Genomic DNA, 25,753 nt, shown 5'->3' with positions numbered 1-25,753 from the left:
CAACATTCCGTCAAAACACAAGATTTATGAAGAATCTGAACCAGGGAACAACCCACCTGCTGCCAATATAAGCGTACTGCTGGACAGAACCACCAAATATGAAGAAAGTCACCCCCGGCCCCCCGCAATTGCACCAGCAGCGATCAGTTCCCCCAGGAAAAATGGAGAGAAGGCGTACAGGGGTAAAATACCACCTGTGATACATCTTAAAGCAGGGATCTCAAAGTCCCTCCTTGAGGGCCGCAATCCAGTCGGGTTTTCAGGATTTCCCCAATGAATATGCATTGAAAGCAGTGCACGCACATAGATCTCATGCATAGTCATTGGGGAAATCCTGAAAACCCGACTGGATTGCGGTCCTCGAGGAGGGGCTTTGAGACCCCTGTCTTATAGCCATTCTCAATAAAATTAATGGATAGGGTCGATTTTAACAACCTCTTATAAATAACTTCCCAACAAGGAAAGCTATGCCCACCAGGCAAATCGCAGATGATATCCAACTAATGCACCCCTTTGACCCCGAAAACCAGGAAGACATATTGTCTATAAATAAAAAACTTGATCTAGTACATAATTGGCTTAACACAAATAAATTAGCGTTAAATATCAAGAAAACAAAAATTATGATTTTTAACTGGAAAAACGACATAACTCTTAAAATGCTATTCATCCTTAATAACAATTCTATAGAAATTGTCCACAATCTAAAAATTTTGGGAGTTATAATCGATGATAAACTGATTTTCCACGAACATATCAATAATATAGTTAAATCTTGCTTTTATAAACTGCGGCTAATAAGATCAATCACCAAATTTTTGGAGCCTAAATCACGCAATATTCTAATCCATTCATTAGTCATAACAAAAATCGATTATTGTAATTCTCTATTACTTAACATCTCTCAAAAAGAAAAGCGACGTCTTCAAATTATTCAAAACACCGCTATTAAATTGATTCATAATGCAAAGAAATTTGATCACGTTACACCCCTATTTATCGATGCTCACTGGCTTCCTATAAGCCACCGTATTTTATACAAGGTATTGCTGCTTATTTTTAAAACTTTAGTTTATAACGAGCCTCAGTTTATATCAAGAATATTAATTCCTTACAATCCCATTCGTTCACTGAGATCATCCTCCCAAAACTTATTAGTCATACCCTCTCTTAAAACAATAGGAATAAGAAGAGCAGACATGTTTTCTGTCATGGGCCCACAATGGTGGAACTCTCTTCCACAATATATCACAATTGAAAGAGATTTGCATTCTTTTAAAAAATCTTTGAAAACTCACCTTTTTAAAGATGCTTTTAATACTTAATATTAAATAATCTTTTCTTAGCATTTTAATTTTTTAACTAAACCCTTTCCCTTACATTTTTTCCCGTATTTGTTTTTCTATTTAAAACAGATGTAATCTTTGCCCTTTTTCCCCTCCATTTCAAGTTTGTCTTGTCTTAAAACTTATGTTACTGAGTTTTAATTTGTATCTCCATATTTTATGTTTTACTTATGTACATCGCTTTGTAAACAGATTTAGCGATAAATCAAATATTAATAAACCTTGAACCTTGAAATCACACTCCCAACGAGCCAAGTAGGGATCAAATGGGGCTTCCCGCTTCAACAAAGCTTGACACAACCGTGACACACCTCCCCGCCCAGCCCCAGCCTGAAAAGCCTGTTCCAATCGAGGGTTCCCTAAAGAAAGCTCCCAAAAAGCATGCTTAAAAAGAAAAATATGCAAACGCGTACAAAGAAAGGAATCCCTATCATCTAACCCGTATTCCTCCTGCAGTTCCTGAAAAGAACGCATAGACATATTCTCCCAAAGCTGACCAAACATACGGAGGCCCACCGGGATCCACTTACGGCGAATAACTTCGTCTCTGCCCGGTGACCCATCGGGCAGGGCCACAATTGCCATCTGAGCAAAAAAACAAACGCTCTGGGAACATCTGTCTGCAAATGTTTTTTATTTTTAATGCGGATCAGCTGATATGATTTGTATTTACCTAAAAACCATTCTTTGTGAAACGACTTCTTAATTCCTAGCGCACAGTAATGCATGACTGCCTGAGCGAAATACCATTCTTCAGTGCCTGTTTACTTCTTTTACGCTTCTTAGGATAACGTTTATTGACATATTAACTCCCTTATACTGTACATGTTGCAGACATGTGCCTTGCTTTGTGGCTATTGAAATCTCTTAATGGGCAGGATGCTGCTGCTGGATGGCATGACTGATACAATGAAAAATTAACAAGACCTGTCTGTATAGGATTCAAGAAGATCTAATCTAATCTAATCTAATCTAATCTAAACCTTAAGTTTATATACCGCATCATCTCCATGAGTATGGAGCTCGACACGGTTTACAAGAACTTAAATAATAGGTAGAGAAGAAGAAAAAGGTTTACATGAACTTATGTGTAGAAGGGAGGAGAAAAAGGGGGAGGGAGGATAGAGTTACAATTTGGTGAAAAGACAAGTTTTCAGTTGCTTGCGGAATAATTGAAGGGAGCCCAGGTTCCGCAACGGGATGGTGAGGTCGTTCCAAAGACCTGTGATTTTTGAAGAGAAGGGATTTTCGGATGCCGCGTAGAGAGGGGAAGGCTAGTTTATACCTTTGGGCAGTTCTGGTGGAGTCAGGACTGGAGGAGTTGAAAGGTAATGGGATAAGGGGAGGGAGGAGGTTAGACAAGTTCCTGGTGAACCAGAACGTACGCAGGTAGGGCTAGTGTTAGGGCGCCGGTCTTTGACCAGAGGGCCGATGCATGAGCGGACTGCTGGGCACGATGGACCACTGGTCTGACCCAGCAGCGGCAATTCTTATGTTCTTAACCCCATTTAACGAGTAGCGTACTGATTATCAGAGAGCAGGGGGTAGCGGAGTGTGGCTATTGATCTGCTAGTTTGGATTGTAGCTTAATTTCGAACCCCCCATACCTTCAACCACTAGGTATCTTTTATTAGCTTTTGACAACCAGGACGCGGGAAGTCATCATGCCATTGTATCGAGCGATGGTGCGTCCACATCTGGAATACTGCGTTCAGTATTGGTCGCCGCACCTCAAGAAGGACATGGCGGTACTTGAGAGAGTCCAAAGGAGAGCAACGAAAATGGTAAAAGGGCTGGAACACTGCCCATACGCCGAGAGATTGGATAGGCTGGGGCTCTTCTCTCTGGAAAAAAGGAGGCTCAGGGGAGATATGATAGAGACCTTCAAGATCATGAGGGGCATAGAGAGGGTGGATAGGGACAGATTCTTCAGACTGAAGGGGACAACAGGTACGAGGGGGCATTCGGAGAAACTGAAGGGAGATAGGTTCAAAACAAATGCAAGGAAGTTTTTTTTCACACAAAGGGTCGTGGACACTTGGAATGCGCTACCGGAGGAAGTGATCAGGCAGAGTACGGTACAGGGATTCAAATAGGGATTGGACGGATTCCTGAGGGATAAAGGGATCGTGGGATACTGAGGGAGGAGCTGGGATGTAACACAAGTATAGAAAGCTAACCAGGTAATAAGTATAGAAACCCAACAGGTCGTGCATGTGCAAGACCGGAGGGTTAGGACTTTGATGGGAAGATAGGACTTCAATGAGAAACCAAGGTGGCAAGGGAGCCCCTTCTGGTGATTCAGACAGGTCGTGACCTGTTTGGGCCGCCGCGGGAGCGGACTGCTGGGCAGGATGGACCTATGGTCTGACCCGGCGGAGGCACTGCTTATGTTCTTATGTTCTTATGTCATGTGGCTTGTCTGGATCTAGGAGTATCTAAAAAGTGGTTGTTTTTTTTTCCTAACAACAGAGATGGTGGAAAGATTAAGCATCCAAATAATAGATCGAATTTAAGGTGGACAAGTGCAGAACGATGCACTTGAAGAATAATCGTACCGTAATTATAGCTTCACAATGCTATTAAGTTTTCCATTAGGAATCATAACCTAGGAAAAGGAGCTAGATGTCATTGCATGCAACATATTGAAGTCTTCTGACCAGTGTTTCGCTGGCAGCCAAAAACAGAATGTTAGGAATTATTAGGAAAGGAAGAGGGAATGTAACGGTGATGGGATAATCGCGCGCCAGACACCAGCGCGCCGACAATTGAGCGCTGACAATTCGGCGCAAGAAAGAAGCGCGCCGTGGGAAAACTTTATTTTAAAGAGCTCCGATGGGGAGTGGGGGGGGTACTGCATAGTGTTTGTGCTGCCGTTGGGGGGTGTGTGGGGGGTGCAACCCCCCACATTATAGAGAAAACGGAACTTTTCCCGAAAAAAATCAGAAAAAGTTCCATTTTCTCTATAATGGAGGGTTCCAACCCCTCCCCCCAACAGCAGCGCGAACAGTATACAGTAAAGTGGGGGGTTCCCCACTCACACCCCGCTTCGGAGCTCTTTAAAACTAAGTTTTCCCGTGGCGCGCTTCTTTCTTACACCAAATTGTCAGCGCTCGATTGTTGTCGCGCTGGTGTCTCACGCGCGACTGACTATGAACCAATATAACAGGGAACGCATAATGGCTCTGTATTGCTCCATGATGCAGCTACACCTCAAGTATCATGGCAAAGTCTGATCACCCCATCTCAAACTGTGGGGCACAGCCCACCAGTGTGCCTCCTGAGGTGTGCCGACTGGGGAAGAGGAGAGGTGCCGGCTGACTGTCTACAGGACGTGCCTCTCGCGAAGAGAGGCACATCCTGGAAGCAATCTCCCGACGCCGGCACCTCTTCTCTCTGCCGGCCCTTCTCTCCAGCGAAGGTCTTTTTCTGGGTGCAAGGCCCGTTTGAAGGGCCTTTGCGGATGCGCTGACGTCGGCGCACTTCCGGATGTCTCGAGCCGGGGACACAAGGTTTAGTGTGCCCTGGCTCGAAAAAGTGTGCAAGACCCTGATGTAGTGGAACTGGAAAAGGTATAGAGAAGGATGACTAAAAGGATAAAGGGGTTGGAATGGCTCCCCCATGAGGAAAGACTTAACTAGGTGGGAATTCTTCAGCTTCAAGAAGAGACAGCTGACGGGAATAAAATCCTGAAAGGGGTGGAATAGGTAAAAGAGAATCAAATTGTGTACTCCTTCAAAAAGCATACGAGAGGGTGCTGAAAAGTTCTCAGCCCAACCAACCAGCTTCTTAAATTCTGAGTATTATTTTGCCGCTGTAGCTGAAAAGAGTGTTATCGTATTTCATTGAGTTCCAATTTGCAGAAACAAAATTTTATGTTTTGACATTATTTCAGATCATTGATTGAACCATATCCACCTCATTCTCTTGTTGGTTGGGATGAGAACTTTTCAACACCCCTTGGTAATGTGAAGAGTTTCAGTATCTGGTAACCAGAGCTAAGACTGTGATGTCATAATGCCTCATTCCGTCAATAAAAAACAACTTCATCCTCTTGAGCAGGCGGTCGTTTTTCCAGCTAGCACGGGGGTTAGCACGCGCTAAAAAGTCGTGTGCGATAAAGCCACTAACGCGGCTTCGTAAAAGGAGCCCTAAGTGGTAGATGTTGCAAAACTGTATGGCTAATGGGAATCAATTCAGGAGCCAAGTTAGATTGTAAGCTCTTCTGAGCAGGTACTGTCTATAAATGTCAGAATGTACAGCACTGCGTACGCCTTTCAGCGCTATATAAGTGATTAGTAGTAGTAGTAGTAGAGAATGACACGGTGACAAAATTCATCACCGTTCCTGTCCCCGCGGGAAACCATCTTCATGTCATTCTTTAAGGAGAGAGGGAAGAATCAGAGTATGAATGGTCACAACCACTGACCTACAAGCTTTGCTTTGAAGAATGCTGGGATAGAAGGACTGAATTTGAAACAGACACTACAGAATGACAGTCTCTGGTATCCAGAGCAGATATTGTGATGTCATAATGCCTCATTCCACCAGTGCCTAAGAGCCAATCACATAAGTGATGTCACAATAGCTTCATTATCCTTGGCTCACATAAGAATCAGAGTATGAATGGCCACAACCACTGACCCGCAAGCTTTGCTTTGAAGAATGCTGGTGTAGAAGGACCGAGGTTGAAACAGACACTACAGAATGACAGTCTCTGGTATCCAGATAGTGTGATGTCATAATGCCTCATTCCACCAGTGCCTAAGAGCAATCACATCAGTGATGTCACAATGGCTTCATTATCCTTGGCTCACATAAGAATCAGAGTATGAATGGCCACAACCACTGACCCTCAAGCTTTGCTTTGAAGAATGCTGGTGTAGAAGGACTGAGGTTGAAATAGATACTAGAAAATGACATGGGATTGTTTCCCGCGGTTATCCGCGGGGACGGGAACGGTGATGAATTTTGTCACAGTGTCATTCTCTACTCTGGAACTCATTGCTGGGGGGATATGGTAAAAGCAGCTATTGCAGCTGGGTTAAAAAAGATTTGGCTAAATCCTGGAGATAAAGTCCATAAACCTAGAGCAGGGGTAGGGAACTCCGGTCCTCGAGAGCCGTATTCCAGTCGGGTTTTCAGGATTTCCCCAATGAATACACATTGAAAGCAGTACATGCAAATAGATCTCATGCATATTCATTGGGGAAACCCTGAAAACCCGAGGACCGGAGTTCCCTACCCCTGCATTACGGCAATTATGCTCTTATTTTGAGAATGTCTATGCCGAGGTGAAATTTAATCTACTCTAAAAATGTTGCATTGAAGCTTTTAACAGCTAGTACAAAATGTACTCTGAATAATGAACCTTTTATTACGTTTTCAGCAATGCAATTGTAGCGATATAAAGCTTCAAGGTTTTATATAAGGATAATAATAATAAATTAATTTTTCTATACCGCCATTACCCAAGAGTTCTAGGCGGTTTACATCATAAGAAACTGAACAATTAGTGAAACATATACATATAATGAGATAAAAACAGAGTAGAAGATTAAAAAAATTACAATCTTAAAACAATCTAGTTAAGTGATAAATTTATCTAACAAAGCAGATTTTACTAGTTTACGAAAAGAGCAATAAGATATGGCTTGATGAATGCATTCACCGAGCCAACATTTTGTAGTTTGCCTGCCTGGAATGCTAAGGTCCTTTCAAAAAAGGTCTTACATCTGACTCCATTTGGTTTAGGATAAATAAATAAGTTAGAGCTTCTTGTGATCCTTGATGGCCTATATAGCCTTTTGGGAATCCAGATAGGTTAGATACATTCTCAGCTGAGAAAATATATAAAATAGAATGCTTTTGCTCATACTAGACCTTACTCAGAAACACAAGTGGTAGAAGACTGCAGTGACATTATTATTTTTAATTTCTTATCTAGGCATAGTAGTTTTCTTCTTTCCCTTTATAGTACCAGCTTAATTAAAACCAGGACTGACATTTCCAAATAGCTAGGGTGTTTTAACTTTATATTGTCTCTTTGTCATGGCACTGGTCCTCAGCTAGGGGGGGTCATGCAATTACTGTACACACACTTCATTCAGTTGTCATCCTGGAGTCTGGCCACTAGGTACTGCTGTGGCTGAATGGCTACAGTCATCCTCTCAAGAATTGTGACTGCTGGAAAGAGTATTTAGCTCCGATTAGCCTGGTAGAAAGATCTTCTTTATAGCACTATTTTCTTTTTTTTTAATGGTGCTCAATCTTTTTATTCACTCAAGACCCGACACGTATGTGTTTCGGCCGTGAGGCCTGCCTCAGGGGTCTTTTCCTTAATGTAAAATGCTGTTTGTAATTGCCCTCTTATAATATCCAATGTCTGATTTAACTATGAGTGATTCAATAAGATGAACTGCAGAAGTTATGCAACAAAGGAGTGTACTTTAAAACTCTTCTAAATACATTTTGCAGCAGAAAGGTACAACTATTTATTTTAAACTTGCTTCTTTAGTCACAATTGTTAAGCTGTCAGAGGCTCCCCCCTGCCCCCATGAGTCTATTACCTAGTGTTCAGTTATAGAAAGTATACGCCTTGGGAAATTCTGTTCAAAACAAAAGTTAAACATTCTGTACATCTCAAGGGCTTGACTTATCTCGGCCTCAGCTCTCTCTCCCTTCTAAAGCTAAAACCTCCCCAGCAAATCTCTCACACTCTAGGTTCCAAAATCCCCTGCCTTCTCTCCCCAGACTTAACTTAAAACCTTCTGTGTGCTTAATCTCCCTGACAGGTTCAGCCTTCTCCCCCCTGATTTCTCTATTCTTTCTCCAGGAGGACAACCCCCAGCTTTCTCTTTCCACTGTTCAGCTTTCTTACACTTCCTTTGCTCTTTCTCTTTCCTTATCTGCCCCCCTCCAGCCTCACTTCTTTTGGCCTAATTCTCTCTGTTCCAATAAGATCTCTTGTTCTTTCATTCTGTCCCCAAACATTTCTTCTCCCCTTCCACTACACTCCTCAGCTTCCCCCCCCCCCACTTTCTCCTCCTCCTGTTACAGTCAAGGGTCTCAATGTCCCTCCTTGGAGGCCGCAATCCAGTCGGGTTTTCAGGATTTCCCCAATGACTATGCATGAGATCTATGTGCATGCACTGCTTTCAATGCATATTAATTGGGGAAATCCTGAAAACCCGACTGGATTGCGGCCCTCAAGGAGGGTCTTTGAAATCCCTGTGTTACACAAAGTCGTAGCTGGCTGTCTTCTCACTTCTTGTGCAAATCACACAGCAAGAGGGGAGAGCAGTTGTGTCATACACTTCTCCTGTGGTATCTGGAGCTTAACTGTTATGAACTGCACAACTGTCTGGTGTGGCATGTGATTCAAAATAGCAGGAAGGCCCATGGTAGCAGACAGTGGCATAGCGAGGGAGGAAGATGCCCCCCCCGCCACTCCTTCCCCAATCCCGTCTTCCCTTATAGCGTTTGTTGAAGTTGTTGCTCGCGGCGGTCAACAGTGAGCTTCATGCGATCCCATCAGCTCTCCCTCTGATGTCACTTCCTTTATGCGACACCCGGAAGTGACATCAGGGGAAGAGCCAACGGGGTCGTAAAGAGCACATTGTTGACCACCACGAACTTCAACTAGAGGTATGGGGGGGAGAAGGGAAAGGGGGTGCGCATCGAGGGGAGGAATAGGAAGGGGGGGGCAGAGAGGTGGAGGGTTGCCGGCACCCCCACCAACATGGGTGCCCAGGGCGGACCACCCCCTTCACCCCCTTACTATGCTACTGGTAACAGGAAGAGGAGGATGAGGTCCGTCATGCAGCCATTCGCCACTTCCCTCTCTTGCCATGATCAGCTTTGAGTAGGCAGGGAGGGAAGCACAATATACATGACTGCTAGTTCCTGGTTCTGGTGCAGAATTCTGCAAAGGCAGGGTGCTCTATTCAAATTCTGTATTGTGCAGTTGCACAGAATTCTCCAAGGTGTAAAGATGGAGCTGCCTTACTTTCACAAACATTTAGTGGTACAATCTGAATGTTATAATTTTCCAAATGGCTTGATTTTGCAGGAAGAGAAAGGAAATGAGCACAGTTGTCACAAACCATAAGGTTTGCAACATTTTTCTGCATCTCACAACGTACTTATAGCCACGTCAGCATAAGTAAACAAACTAATTGATAACTTTGGCTTCCAGACGCCAAGCGGATTGCTGTTGACCCCAAGCCCACTGCTGTCTAGCATTCACTTCTGGAGCAGTCTTAGCCCCGTCGCTCCTCTGAGTCCTGCCAGGCTGCATGGACCAAATAGCCTATTTCAGGTGAGTTTTCACAGCAAATCGTCTTCTAGAAACACAGCTATGCAGGCACTACACCTCTAAGGCCGTTATTTATTTTTGTGAACAAGAAAACAAAAGTGTCGTTTTGCTGCCGAGAAGAGTTGGAGCTTTTATTCCAGTTTTAAGAACCCAGCTCCTGAGTGGTAAAAATCTGGCAGTACACGCTAGTTCATAATTCTGGCTATTGGAGTAAATGGAAACTCAGAATACAACAGCTGCATCAGTGAAGCACTTAGGGCAGACATGGGCAACTCTGGTCCTCGAGGGCCAGAATCCAATTGGGTTTTCAGGATTTCCCCCCAATGAATATGCGTTGAAAGCTGTGAATGCTTATCAAGGAGGGGGCGGGGGGGGAGGTCTGCCCCGGGTGCTCGGCTTGGGGGGGTGCACAGCCGCCCAGGTCCGGGTCCTCCTGCCCTTCCTTTCCCTTGGCCCGCGCCGCTGCAATCTTACCTCCCACCGCCGACAAGAAGTCTTTCCGACGTCAATTCTGACGTCAGAGAGGATGTTCCGGGCCAGCCAGGCAGTGATTGGCTGGCCCGGAATGTCCTCTCTGACGTCAGAATTGACATCAGAAAGACTTCTTGTCGGCAGGGGGAGGTAAGATTGCAGTGGCACGGACCCGGGGAAAGGAAGGAAAGAGGCACTTTTTTTTTTCCGCGGCAGGGAAGGCAGGATGTATGCAGGCATGCTGGCTGACTTTAGCACAGCAGGGAGGGAGGGAGATAGGTAGGCAGGCAGGCAGGCTGGCTTTGGGGGTGGACAAAATCTGGAAGGTAATGGGGGACATAAGGAGGCACTGGGGGCACTATGGACACAGGAAGGAGGCACTGGGGCACTATGGACACAGGACGGAGGCACTGAGGGGGGTACTAAGGACACAGGACGGGGCACTGGGGGCACTATGGGCACAAGACGGAGGCACTGGAGGCACTATGGACACAGGACGGAGGCACTAAGGACATGAGAAGGAGGCACTGGGGGCACTAAGGACACAGGACGGAGGCACTGGGGACACTAAGGACACGGGAAGGAGGCACTGGGGGCACTAAGGACATGGGAAGGGAGGAGGGAGGGAATAGAAAGGGACAATTGTTGGGCCTGAGTGCAGAAAGAAAGAAATGAAAGAAAGGATACACAGTCAATTAATAGATGTCCCCTTTTGATGAAAAAAATAAATGGTCACATTACCTCTGACTTACTTTCTCTGCAGCAGAGTCAGCAGCTGTGCTGAGGTGCAGGAAGGTCCCGCGATGACTCATCTGCCGGCTCTGCTCCAGAAGAAGTAAGTTACGTCGGAGGGGGTGGACCTGGCAGACGCAGTCATTGCGGGACTTTGTCACAACTCCCTGCATCTGCCGGGTCCACCCCCTCTGACGTAACTTACTTCTTCCGGAGCAGAGCCAGCAGACGAGTCATCGCGGGACCTTCCAGCATGCAGCTGCTGAGTCCACTCCAGAGCAAGTATGTCGGAGTGGGGTGGACTGGCAGCCGGCAGCTACAGTCATCATGGGACCTTGCTGCATGAAGGGAGAGAAAGGAGCAGGATTGCTGGAATGGAAGAGTGGTGGAGGGAAAGAAAGGGGGCAGGGTGGTATGGAAGGGTGGTGCTGATAGAATTGATGTACAGAGAAAGGGGAGAGACATAAGGGGAAAGGATATTGGAGGGAAAGAAAGGGGGCATATGCTGATTGAAGAGGGGTGGATGGAGAGAGAAAGGGCAGACATTGGATGTAGTGGGGACGCACTGTTCCCTCTAAGCTGAGCAGGAGTCCTCCACCCACAGTCTCACCAATAGAGGGTGCTGTTTTACTGTCACATTTTTCAATTGTGAGGGACATGCAAGTTCTGCAGGACTCCAGGGAACATACCTGTCCTTAGCGACTGAAAATATTCCACCCCCTAGTGGTAGCAATGCAGCTGGAGGACACCTGCTCAGGAAATGGGAGGAGAGAAAGAGGGGAGCAGACGCTGAATGGAAGTGGACAGAGAGAGGAGAAGGTACTAGATGGAAGGGTTGGAGAAAGAGGGTACATGATGGAAGGAGGGAATAAATAAAAGGAGGGCACATGATGGAGAGGAAAGGATTGAGTTAGAGAAACACTGGAAGGGTGAGGGAAAGAGGTGGCAAGCTTTAGATAGACAGTAAAAAAGGACATTGATGAGAGGGTAGTAAGAACGTAATCTAGACATGCAGAAAATAAATTGAAAAGGAAAATGAGGGAAAACAGGGAAAGGGATTGCAGAGGAGAGGTGTGGGAGAGGGAAGGAGAGGAGAGAGATGCCAGACCAATGGGGGTGAAAGGAGAGATGGAAGGGGGAGGCATACAGTTTCTGGAAGGTCATAGAAGGAGAGAAGATGCCATATAGGGGAAGAGAGATGGCAGACAGTGGATGGAAGGAAGAGAGTTACAAGAAGATGAGGAAAGCAGAAACCACAGAAGACTAAGGTAGAAAAAAATTTTCTATTTATTTATTGCTTTAGGAGACATGTGTCACTGCTTCTGTGGTGCACTGTATGCAGAGTCCAACTTCTTACTGGTTCAATTTAACCTTTGTCTATGTATTTCTATTTTATCCCCCCTTTTACAAAACTGTGGAGCGTTTTTTAGCGTTTTTATCCGTGGTGGTAGCAGCTCTGATGCTCAGAATTCTATGAGCGTCAGAGCTGTTAACACCGTGACTAAAATCCACACTACAGTTTTGTAAAAGAGGGAAGGGTTAGTTTGTGATTACATATTCCATACTAGGCGAAGGTGTTTTTGGGGGTTTTGTGTGTTCGAAAGACATGGTTTTTTGTTAGGATTGACTGCAGGATTGATCTGTACTAGTCTGGCTTGTTTAGTTTTACAATGGGTGTATTGATGTTGTACTGCTCACTGCAGTATGTAAGATGCTGCCTTTTCCTAGGTACTCATGTGTGACATGTGGCTTGTTACTAAAAATCATGTTTTTCGTACAGATGCCGGGGGTGTGTGTGTGTGTCAAAAAATGATGGGCCCCGGGTATCACATATGCTAGGTACACCACTGCATGCAAATAGATATCATGTATATTCATTGGGGGGGGGGGGGAATCCTGAAAACCCGATTGGATTCCGGCCCTCGAGGACTTGGGGATTGATTCTATAAAGGGCACCTAACTTAACTGGCAAAATACCCTTAATAGCCTCAATAATTGGGGCAAAAAATTTACCCCCCCTCCTTTACAAAGCTGCATTAGCGTTTTTAGCACCAGCCACCGCAGTAACAGCTCCAACGCTCATAGAATTCCTATGAGCATCCGAGCTGTTACCGCCTTGGCCAGCGCTAAAAATGCTAATGTAGCTTTGTAAAGGGGGGTTATTTGGGCAATAGGGGCCTCTCCAATTCTATAAAAGATATGTGCTTATCGCATGGAACTTAGCTGCGTTGAATACCTAAGTGGGCGTTTCTATGGGCAGAGCGTGACATGCGCTGCTAAGCGTGATGCTCCAAAAACATAGGTGCCTGAAGTGTAGGCCTTCAAAACCCTCACCTTCATTTTAGGTGCCTAAGTTTTTACATAGGCACCGCTAGCCTTGATTCTGCAAACAGCACAAAGTGTTGCTGACACATGGCTAACGCCATATATAGAATCAGCCCCTGAGTAAGTGGAAGAGTAGCCTAATGGTTACTGGAGTTGGCTGAGAATCAGGGAACACACTAAACTCAAATCCCTACGTGGGAATAGTACTAACAATAATAGAGATCCCTAATTTCCCACAAGATATGAAAGAGTGCAACGGATATCAGTAACTACCTGGAAGGGCCTCAGTCAACGAGCCTACGCAAGTCATAGACTCCGACCTTACAAGTCTGCGTACATTCCTGGCTCTTTAGCTCTAATCATCGGCAGCCTTCCAGTCCCTAACCTCAACTAAAAATTTTTTTATTATTCCAGGTTCTTTTCTAGAAAATTTTTAATCTTATAATTTATTCTAAAAATATCAGCTTACTGAAAATCTCATTTCTCTAAATCGCTACACTTTTTCTTAATAGGAGACTTAATTAAACATCCAATGTTCAGTATCCATTAAAGTTACTTAGCTTTTAAATAACACTCCAGCAAACTGCTTCAGACCATGCCAACGTGGCCAACGTTTCGTGGTAATTTATTTAAACCCACTGCTTCAGGGCCAGTTAGTCTAGCATGCTCCTAGATTATAATGACACGGATCTAGGATCTAGGAATGACACGGTTCAGAGACTAGATCCGTGTCATTATAATCTAGGAGCATGCTAGACTAACTGGCCCTGAAGCAATGGGTTTAAATAAATTACCACGAAACGTTGGCCACGTTGGCATGGTCTGAAGCAGTTTGCTGGAGTGTTATTTAAAAGCTAAGTAACTTTAATGGATACTGAACATTGGATGTTTAATTAAGTCTCCTATTAAGAAAAAGTGTAGCGATTTAGAGAAATGAGATTTTCAGTAAGCTGATATTTTTAGAATAAATTATAAGATTAAAAATTTTCTAGAAAAGAACCTGGAATAATAAAAAATTTTTTAGTTGAGGTTAGGGACTGGAAGGCTGCCGATGATTAGAGCTAAAGAGCCAGGAATGTACGCAGACTTGTAAGGTCGGAGTCTATGACTTGCGTAGGCTCGTTGACTGAGGCCCTTCCAGGTAGTTACTGATATCCGTTGCACTCTTTCATATCTTGTGGGAAATTAGGGATCTCTATTATTGAGAATCAGGGAAGCCAGGATTAAGGGCTAGATTCACTAAGGGCACGGATTGGATCCATGTCCGGCGGGCTGATTCACAAATCGCTCTCATGCAAATGAGAGCAATCGAAATCACGCCCCCCAACCGACTGCAGGGATCACTGAATAGCGATTCCGATGCATGCGCAGACCATCTGTAGATGGTCTGTGCTTGTGCTGGCCCTCCGTGCCTGGCAGAACTTTTTACTTTTTTTTTTTGTGAGCTCATGGTTTTAACCCGCTTTAAATCCACGGGTTAAAATCACGGGCTTGCGCTGCAAGGAAGAGAGCAGATGGGGCCGAAAGCAGGAGATCGGGGGCAGAGAGCAGAGAAGCAGGGCAGAGAGCAGGGCGGCAGTCGCTTATTTTGGGATCGGTTAGCCCAGCCGGTGTCCTCATTTTTTTTAGTGAATCACTTCCTGTCTACATTTGAATGCCGTTCCCCCTCATTTGCATGCGCGGATTGGAGGATGATCGGGGCAGAGGTTAGTGAATCGGGTCGGACGGAAATCAGGTCGTAAAGGGGTCGCTAAGTGGTTAGAAATTAATCGGTGGGCTTAGTGAATCTAGTCCTGCTGACTGCAAGTTATTTAACTCTAGAAGTATGCACAAGGATGGTGACAATGAGAAATCCTCAGAGATGGTTGAAAGATGACGGGATGGGAACCAGATTATAGCCCTTTGCACTTCTCCACTTGGAACTCCTACCACCAGAACATCAGAGGAGAGCGTGACGTAGTGGTTAAAGCCACAGTCTCAGCACTTTGAGGTTGTGGGTTCAAATGCTGCATTGCTCCTTGTGACCCTGGGCAAGCCACTTAATCCCCCACTGCCCTAGGTATATTAAATGGATTGTGAGCCCACCAGGACAGATAGGGAAAATGCTTGAAGTACCTGTATGTAAACCGCTTTGAGTGTGGTTGTGAAACTACAAAAGACGGTATACAAGAATCAATCTCTTTCCCTTTCTTGGTCAAAGGATGAATTAAGGAACATCGAATGGAACCGAGAGCTGGCTCTGTTGAGGGCATATTATTTTTACGTAGTTTGAAATGGACCATGAGAAAATTATGGGTTTTGCTATTAAGAAAACAATGTTAAATTGTTTTGTGTTAAAAACAAGTTTTAGGACACATGTTGTGTATTGTTTGAATTTCCAAGATCTCGGGTACGGGGATAGTGATGGGGACCAAATTATGTCACCTTATATATCTCAACTTAACACTTCAATTGCCTCAGGTGCAGACTTAGGGGCCCTTTTACTAAAGTTTACCACACACACTAATAGACTTAGCATGCCCTAAACGTTAAGCCTTTTCTCTTCGTTTTCCTCAATGTCCAGTAGTCTTTTAGAAGAATAAAGGTCAATGGTCAGTGGGATGCAGCTGGCTAAGCAGATAGCCAGTTAGACCCAATGGTGTGAAACTTCCACCAGCAACCCTATGCCAACGTGAATAAATCTAGCAACCAATTCTCGTTAGGTGGCTGAAATATGGCAGCTCCGATTGTGAGCAGCCCTGAGACTGGAGAAGTGATCTGGCCAAGGCGAGTCCTACTGCAAATGAGGCTTTGCACATGGGCCTGTATCCCCACCTCCCACGGACCACAAATGGAGCTGACCAGTATTGATCTCCAGCCCAAGCTGACTTGGGTCTCCCAACCTAAAGAAGGATATAAAACTGCTGGAGAGGGTGCAGAGACGAGCAACGAAGTTAATAAGAGGTATGGAGAACTTGGAATATGAGGAACGACTCAAGAAACTGGGACTGTTCTCCCTTGAGAAGAGGAGGCTGCGAGGGGACATGATCGAAACTGAAAGGCATCGATAAAATAGAGCAGGAAAATAAATTATTTATATTGTCCAACGTGACACGGACAAGAGGACATGGTTTGAAGCTAAGGGGGGACAAGTCCAGGACAAATGTCAGGAAGTTCTGCTTCACGCAGCGAGTGGTGGACGCCTAGAATGCTCTCCCAAAGGAGGTTATTAAGGAATCCACTGTGCTAGGATTCAAAGGCAAATTAGATGCACATCTCCTTACGAGAGGCATAGAGGGATATGGGTGACTAAAACTACATCAGGTGTATACCTGACTGGGCCTCCGCGTGTGCGGATTGCCGGACTCGATGGACCATGGGTCTGATCCGGAGATGGCAGTTCTTATGTTCTTATGTTGTTATGTAAGTTCAGCTAGCAAACCTTAAGTGACAATAATTTAGATATAAATTGAGCAAGCTAACCCCCCCCTTCTTTTAACTGTCCCAAAGCCCATAGAGATTTAAAGGGCTTTGACCGCACGGCTTTGCAAAAGGGGGGAAGGGGTAAATTTTAGTCAGCTAGAATTAATCTTAATTTAGAACACAAACTAGTTGGCTATGTTAAGGCCAAAATTAAGCCTGAGACAGCTGGCTAAATCGCCACTCTGTAGCACCTCAGTACCTCTCCTTCCTGATCTCTCCCTATCCTCCTCCCTGGGAACTCTGTGCCTTACCCCTCCACTGCTAACTCCAGACTACATCCCTTCAGTCTTGCTTCACCAAATGCCTGGAACAGGCTGCCCAAGTCAATAAATGATTATATAGTATATATGTTAGATAATGTAGCTTTGCCAACATCTTGTATGCATTCTAATGGTTGGTGAAGGCTACATTTATATGTTAGATATAAAAACAGCTAATGGAGGGGTTCCTGCGATGTGGAGATTTCATTAAACATAACAATGTATGCAATATGAGCCATTAAAGAATTAATGATGGGTTTCACTCAGAAACTACACTAGTGCCCAGCTTGCCTTCCATTTATTATACTCTCAGCTTATTATACTCTCAGCATGCCAAATTTGGTGCTGAATGTAGCATCTATATTCCATATTGGCCCATAAAAATTGCTTCTGCTGGGTCAGACCAGTGGTCCATTTTGCCCAGCAGTCCTCTCACGCGACGGAACCTTAGGTCAGAGACCAGTGCCCTAACTGCGACTAGCCTTACCTGCTAAAATTTATTTGCTTGTGCCATGAAATCTCAGAGTAAAAATTCACTGTCGGTAGAGGAAATCCCTTCCCAACTTTACAACCAAACAGCGCTGTCAATGCATGCTCCATTACATGGAAGAAGAAGAAGAAAAAAAAATCAATTGACCCTGCCGCAGCTACTCTGCCATAAATTATTCACACCAAAAGGCACCTTGGGCGCTGATTATGTCTTGAAACAGAATTTAAATTCCTCACTGGCGTGACCTACCTGAGTGGCCGTTTTTCATTGCACACCGATTATGCAGTGAAATGTTTTAGAAAGAAAGAGGAGCTCAAATATCTTCACAGTTTTAGGAGACTATGTCCGTGCCTGAGGGGATATAAATACATTTCCCTCCAATACTTGGCCTGTGGGAGCTTTTTCTTTTTTTTTTAATGCTGGTTGTTTTGAGCTTTTTAATGTCTGGCTATTTAGCAATTAGGCCAAATCTGAATAGCAGCACTGGAAACCCTTGTATAAAGTGTTTTCCTGTGTTGATTTGGGTACCATTAATATTCAGACCAGTACCCAATATCTATTCTACCTGGAGAGTTTGGACAGCCTAATGTTGCTGCTAACCAGGTAACTTCTGGCTCTGCTTTAAATCCACCATAGCTCTGGGGTTAGGCAATGGTCATTTTCAGCTGTATTAGCCAGATAACGGCACTTAAAATAAATGAGTAACCCCAGCAAGTGTCATTTGCCCAGGGACGAGGGGGCTCCTAAATATCACCACCCATTATTTCTGTTCAGTTGTCTCAGTGATTGATTAAGATCCTCTGGGGACCCAAGCAGTATAGGTTTGGGGACTGTCTCTCAAGGGCAAGAATTGTGCGGGCAGTGTGGCCACAGATGTTTCATTTTAAACAAATGTGCATCATACATTAGTTAGCAGAGCTTTCCTAAGCAAAAGCCAAGTAGCTGAGCCCCTCCCATGAGTCTATTACCTAGTGTTCAGTTATAGAAGGTATAGTCCTTGGGAAATTCTGCCCAAAACAAAAATTAAACATTCTGTACATGGATTTTTAAAATTTGTTTTGGTGCAGAATTCTGCATCTCAGGGGCTTGACTCCTACCCGCCTCAGTTCTCTCGTTTCTAAAGCTAAACCCTCCCCAGCAAAATCACAGTCTAGATTCCAAACTCCCCCCACCCTCCTCTTCCTCTCACCGAGGAGCAGCACAGAGACTAAGGGCTCCTTTTACTAAGCTGCGATAGCGTTTTTAGCGCACACTAAACTTGCGCTACACGGCTAGAACTAACGCCAGCTCAATGCTGGCGTTAAGGTCTAGCGTGCACTAAAACCACTATCGCAGCTTAGTAAAACAAGCCCTAAATGACATGAAGAGTGCTTAATCTTGCAGGACTCTAGTTATATGCTTATTATTCTCATTAAGTATGCTCTTAGCCAGCATTGATGCTCCTGTATGAAGAGGCGCTAATGGACTGTAATACTGGTCTATCTGTCTGGGTAAATTGGATGCCACTGAAGCAAGGGATGCTGTTCTCGCAGTGGGTGGCTAGGATTCACAAGCCATAGATGGTCTGTGGCTATGGTCACATCCCTTAACCTTCTATGACCTCTACTATGGTATCAACAGCTTGAAGCATCTTGCACTGGAAAGTAACCCACCTTGAGCTAAACCTGTAAGCAATTCCTTAATCGTCAATTTTTTTGGTTTTTGTTTTGATTAGTTTGTAAGACTGAGTGTTATGTTTAATGTACAGTGCTGCATACATCTATCAGCAGTATAGAAATAAGTCATAACAAATCTGGAAAAAAAAATGCAAAACAAAAAAAAAAGAAAACCATTAACCACCGTTGTTACGATAACTAGTAGTAAGTAATTTCATTACACCTTAGCTTTGCAGTTTTCCTTCTTACCACACTGAGGCTTTGCATTCTGCTCAACCTGTTTACTGCAGACACTTGAATATTGCGGGTTCACCCAAAACCGGTGTTGGCTACCGTACAGACTCATCACAGCTCCTTTAGACAATACTTGAATACCACGGAAATAAGAAAGAGCTCTTTGGGGTAAACGGGATAGAACTGGGCCCAGTCAAGGAGTTTGTTCAATACTAGGGGTGCTCAAGCACCCACAGAGCTGGACACTTATGAAGATAGGCACTGGACTGAATACATCCTCTATAATAAAACCCTAAGCGTGCATGCACGCTTAGGGTTTCATGATCCCTGCCGCCGTGATGTGTGCGTCCGTGGCCACATTTCAATTGCGGTGTGTGGGGCGGCTTGCGGCGCATGCGCCACCTTGGGGTGCATGCAGTGAATTCAGCGGCGGTTTGACTCAGGAACGGCAGGAGGGTGTCGTGCGGGTAAGAAGTAGAGAGGGAGAGGGAAGGGGGCTGCTTTTGGGGGAGGGGTGTGCTGGGGGCAGACAGCAATCACGCTTTGCTCTTGGAGGGGGGAAACAGAAGGGGGCCACAGAGCAGGCAGGCATGGCACAATAGAGAAATAAAGGCAGGCAGGGGGAGGGGGAAAGGGGGCTGCTGGACAGGGGGGGAGGTAAAAGGAAAGGAGAAGGCCTACTGCTGGACAGGGGGAGCAGGGAAGAGGTGCTGCTAGACAGGGGGGGGAGGTAAAACGAAGGGAGAAGGGCTGCTGCTGGACAGGGGAAGCAGTGAATGGGTGCTGCTGGACAGGGGGAGGTAAAACGAAGGGAGAAGGGCTGCTGCTGGACAAGGTGGTGGTGGACAGCCAAGGAAAGAGAGAGACAGAAAGAAAGACAGACAGCGGCCAAGGAGAGAGAGAGAGACAGAAAGAAAGAAAGAAAGACAGACAGACAGAAAGCGGCCAAGGAGAGAGAGAGAAAGAAAGAAGGACAGACGCACACATCTGTTCTAGCACCCATTAATGTAACGGGCTTAAAGACTAGCCATTAAATAATACATTATTGTTTGTTCACTAATCCCCATTTTCCATTTTATATAGTATATTGTATGCGTTAGATAATGTAGCTTTGCCAACATCTTGTATGTATTCTAGTAGTTGAAGGCTACATTTATATGTTAGATGTAAAAACAGCTTATTGAATAAGAAAATTATTTTTTGGAATAAAGAGTATAACTTTTGACATGTACAAATGCAGGATTGTAAATATTCATAGTGGAAAAATTACAGCTTTTACTCTTGATTTCATCCTAGCAGTTTCCGAGTCTGCTGAATGGGCACCTACCGCTAACGATTCCCAGTCTGGACAGAGCCACGTCGCCTGTTCTGCTCTCTTCAAACACACACAAATCCCACTGAAGGGACTCACTGGTTTAACCATCCACCATCAGGTGCTGGCAGTTCCTTGGTTCACAGATGACTGCTGGACAAATGCCAAATCATTATTTCAGACTGCACTTTTCATTATATGAATATACTAGTTTTATCATGTTATCTTTTTATTATTAAAAAAAACAACCCTGCATCTATCTATCTATAGATAGATATAGATACGTGTAAACACATGTACACCCCTCAGACTTAGATTTGTAATAAATGAAGTTTTAACTTTTGTTTCCACCCCTTTATGATTATAACTGTCAGTGTTGAACACTGTTCATGTTCTTGTACTTTAAAAAAAAAAAATGAATTCTTGCAATGTATCTAATTATGGATGTGAAGCTTTGGCTTTTTAAACAATTTTTTTTTTTAAACACCTGGAGGAATTCTGCGCGTGCAGCGGCTCAGTTAACCATCAGATCTAAAAGCCAGCAAAGGAGGAGGAAGTGACCCACTGTGCAGCAGTACTGCCTGCTCTGCTGCCCATGTTTGCACTGAATTCTGCATTAGAGAATGACACGGTGACAAAATTCATCACCGTTCCCGTCCCCGCGGATAACCGCGGGAAACCATCTTCATGTCATTCTTTAAAGAGAGAGGGAAGAATCAGAGTATGAATGGCCACAACCACTGACCCGCAAGCTTTGCTTTGAAGAATGCTGGTGTAGAAGGACCGAGGTTGAAACAGACACTACAGAATGACAGTCTCTGGTATCCAGAGCAGATATTGTGATGTCATAATGCCTCATTCCACCAGTGCCTAAGAGCAATCACATCAGTGATGTCACAATGGCTTCATTATCCTTGGCTCACATAAGAATCAGAGTATGAATGGCCACAACCACTGACCCTCAAGCTTTGCTTTGAACAATGCTGGTGTAGAAGGACTGAGATTGAAATAGATACTAGAAAATGACATGGGATTATTTCCCGCGGTTATCCGCAGGGACGGGAACGGTGATGAATTTTGTCACCATGTCATTCTCTATTCTGCATAGCATGTGCAGAATTTTGTGTGTTCTGAGGGGATGAAGAATTCTGCATTTGTAGAATTCTGGCAGGACTAATTTTTCTTCCCTGTATCTTATGTACAAGATAAACTATAACCAACTGTGCCTTGTTTTTTGTGTTTTTTTTGCATATGTTTTATAAATGACATGTATTTCTAGTATTAGGTCAAATCTAATAGAAAACCATGCTAGAATCAACCAACTCTTAAGCTAGTGTTGCCTTATTCTCGCCATCTTCCCAACCCAAGCACTTATGCCCAACACTGTATTCAAGCAGCTTTGTATTTTAGTACTTTTGTATTGAGAAACTTATTATCCCACTTTGTTGAGCTGAAAGCCAAGCAATAAACATTTTGGGGGGTTGGTTTTGTTCCCAGAAAATTAACATTTGTGGTTGTGTAATTATTCCATGTCAAAGTCCAATGCTATCAATTCAAAAAATAAAATAAAGGTCATGCTTCTAGTCTTTGTTAGCACATCTAGAGAGAAAAGCAAGTCACGCTCTTTGTGAAGGCTTGCCATTGATTGGACATATCAACCAGCAATATATATCATGCCAGGAGTAAAACATTTGTTTTGTCTACTGCTGGTCACCTGTGTACAAGCTAGTTTCGCTCTGACATATTGGATATCAAGACAAGACCGTATGATATGCTAATAAATAAAAAATAAAAAAAGAGAGAAAATGTAGACCATATTTACTTTGCAAATAGATATTGTGCGTACAAACTATGGGGATTTACAGTATAATTGCATTTTGCTTTGGTCTGTTGAACTGAAGATATGATAATTGCTGAGTACACTTTCAAAATACTGTGCAAAATTATTAAAAAATAAATAAATAAATAAATAAAAGCCAGAAAAGTAGGCAACAAGCTTCACATGAATGCAAAAAAATGCTACAGCATAAGCCTCCTGGCTTTTTCCATTGCTAGCAGCAGAGCAGCCAGTAAGGCTGAAACAGATTCTTAGTTGGGCTATACATGAATCAAAGGCAAGAACTCATTTCCCTCCACAAGAGGACCCTACAACAAATCAATGTACAGATATAGTATCTTTCTATCTAGTAACCACTCAACTTCATTATAACTAATGATGTCCCTACACGTAGCAGAAAATGGGCTTAGTTCTGAATATATTTGTATTAGAGGATATAGTATTTATCTGTAGGAAAGCATGGCTCTAGCACAGAGGTGGGCAGCTACAGTCCTTGAGGGGCACAACCCAGTTGGGTTTTCAAGATGACCAGCATGACTATGCACAAGGTCTATTTGCATACAATAGAAGCAGTATATGCAAATCAATCTCATGCATAGTCACTGTGAATGTTTTGAAAACCTGACTGGGTTGTGGCCCATCCCTGCTCTAGAAAGATCAAAGCAGCACAATAGAAGAACATGGAGAAAATATAACCTAGACCAGTGGTTCCCAAAGCTGGTCCTGGAGGTACCCTGGACAGTCATGTGCTTAGGATAGCCACAATGAATATTCATGAGAGATTTTCTGCAGTTTATTACTTCCCTAATAGCACTGAAACTTTATTTCACATTTAGCAATGTAAGTTAAAATATCAGCAAAGGGTCCCTCAAATAGAGATTCATAGGTTCTCAGTTAATCCTGGCCTGAGCATCCCAGACTTGAGACAACGGGAGCTCAAGGCAGCCATTTCCTGTGAGCGATCTGCATGGAGCAGGAACATGGACAGATTGCTCTTGCCCTAAAACCTGCTAGACAACCAGGTAAGGCTTACTGGGCTTAAAATAGCCAGGGGGGGGGAAGTGGGGGTTAGGGGCAGAACCGGCCCAAATATTATTTGTGGTTTTTTAATATTCGCGGGCCAGCTCTGCCCCTAACCACCACGAATACGGAGGGGGAAGTGTATAGACATAATATGCAGACTTACAAATACAGACTTAGTGGACATAGAGTGGTTTAAATTGCAGCATTTTCAGTGTAGATATACTAGGAAGTGAAGTAGCTTTTCTTTGTAGGTGGGTGCATCTTTGTTGTCAGAGAATGTGGTAGTAACACAGGTTATATTTGAGGTGGCATGCGAGTTTTAGCGAGATTCCGTGTGATGTATTAGATGGTGTCTTTGAGATTCCATCCGTCTGGGGTGTAGATGTGGGTCTTCAAAGAGATGGGTTTGTAAAAAGGAAGGTTTTCACAGCTTTTCTGAAGTTCCAAAGACTGTCTAGTGATCTAATGGGTGTGTGTGTGGTGGGGGGGGGGGGATGATTTGCCACATGCTGGGTATGTAATGAGAACATGAGCATCTTTGGGCTGTCTCAGACATGAGTGAGTGGCCTTGTGGCAGGACCAGCTATTTTTCTGTTTGGGATCTCAGTGATTGGTTGGGGACGTAATTTTGAAGATTTGATGCTATGTAGTTTGGTGTCAATTTGTGGAAAGTCTTGAAAGCTAGCACTAAAGCTTTAAAGGCACATCATTTTTGGATAGGTAGCCAGTGCATGGATGTTAGTGCAGGGGTGACATAGTCGCGGAAGCCCAAATTTTTTAGGAGTCGGATTGCGGCGTTTTGCACACCTTGTAGACGGGAGAGTGTTTTTGCTGGTAAGCCAACTAGTAGAGTGTTGCAGTAATCTAAATGGGATAGTACAAACACGTATATTAGCTGGGCGAAATCATTTTCTGAAAAGTAAGCACGGATGCATTTTAGTTGGCGGAGGTAATAGAAGGAAGAAGATACTAAATTTGATACATGGTCTGAGAGCGACAGGTTTGAGTCAAGAGTCACTCCTAGGCTATTGACTTTGTCTTTGGCTATAAGGGTATCATTTCCCCAGGAAACAGATGGGTGGGGGTATGTACAAGAGTCTTTATGTATCTAGAGTAGTTCTGTTTTTGATGCGTTGAGCTGTAGTTTATTTGCAATAATCCAGTTTTTTTATTTCTGTTAGGCAGCAGTGAAGTTTTTCCATATGTACATCTCGGTGTTGACCTAGGGCAGGGGTGTCAAAGTCCCTCCTCGCAGGCTGCAATCCAGTCGGGTTTTCAGGATTTCCCTGATGAATATTCATGACATCTATTTGCATGCACTGCTTTCATTGTATGCTAATAGATCTCATGCATATTCATTGGGGAAATCCTGAAAACCCGACTGGATTGCGGTCCTCAAGGAGGGACTTTGACACCCCTGACCTAGGGGAAGGTAGAGCTGTATGTCGTCTGTGTACGAGTGTATTTTGATTTGGTGTTTTTCTGCGATGTCAAGTACTGGTTTGACATATATGTTAAAGAGGAGTGGGGATAGTAGTGTACTCTGAGGCACTCCGTAGTCACGAGGTTTTGGCTCCAATAAGGAGGGTGCCAATAATACTTTCCGAGACCTTTTGTTTAAGAAGGAGGAGAACCATGCCAGTGTGATATCATGGATTCCAATAGAGTGTAGGCTGGATAGGAGGAGTGAGTGATCGATGGTATCAAAGGCACTGCTCAGGTTTAATAGGACCAGAAGAGCATCTTTCCCCTCATCAAGGATTTTCCAGCAGTCATCTACGATGTCTAGAAGCACCGTTTCTGTGCTGTTTCCTGAATCCTGCTTGGAAGTTGGAGAGGGTGGTGGTTGTTTCCATGAAGTCTCATAGTTGTATGAGTACAATCTTTTCTAGTATTTTTGAAATGTCACTGTTGTCAGGGCTTCTGCTTTATTTTTTTTTAATGGAACAGATGTTCTGTATGACTTAAACATGCACCATCTGTCCCATTAAAAAAGCCCCAACCCCAAAAAGATGGTAGGGGAGATGCTAGGAAAGATCTCGTCCTACCCTCCCCCCTGAAGAAAAAGGCAGGAGGGATGCCCACTCCCTCCTGCCACGAAGGCGCCTATGTCCACTCCCTCCCCCCCCCCCCCAAAAAAAAAGGCAGGAGGTACTGAAAACACTTCCTGCTCCTCCTCTCTTCGTGATGACACTGGGCCTTAGGTGATCACTGACTTTAGTGAATCTAGCCCTTAGACCTTGGCTTTCTTTCACGTTACAAATTAATTTAAACTGCTTTGTCACCTCC

General features: G+C 44.1%; 1 protein-coding gene across 5 annotated transcripts in view; it reads left to right on the top strand.

Annotated features, from left to right (window-relative positions):
• ELK3 (ETS transcription factor ELK3) overlaps positions 1-21,341 on the top strand; it is a 93,763-nt gene extending 72,422 nt beyond the window's left edge. For 4 of the 5 annotated variants that reach the window (XM_033953413.1, XM_033953412.1, XM_033953415.1 and 1 more), the window contains exons 5-6: positions 9,544-9,666; positions 20,589-21,341. In XM_033953413.1, the coding sequence (XP_033809304.1) occupies positions 9,544-9,666; positions 20,589-20,693 (228 nt within the window). In that variant the 3' untranslated portion in view covers positions 20,694-21,341. The remainder of the gene's footprint in view (positions 1-9,543; positions 9,667-20,588) is intronic. The other variant, XM_033953416.1, reaches the window with a different exon arrangement.
• The last annotated feature ends 4,412 nt before the right edge of the window (positions 21,342-25,753 follow it).

Source organism: Geotrypetes seraphini, chromosome 7 (genome assembly GCF_902459505.1).
Source record: "Geotrypetes seraphini chromosome 7, aGeoSer1.1, whole genome shotgun sequence".
NCBI classification, from domain to species: Eukaryota; Metazoa; Chordata; class Amphibia; order Gymnophiona; family Dermophiidae; genus Geotrypetes; species Geotrypetes seraphini.
Note: the sequence above shows the minus strand (reverse complement) of the source record. Positions and strands in the feature narration are given on the sequence as shown.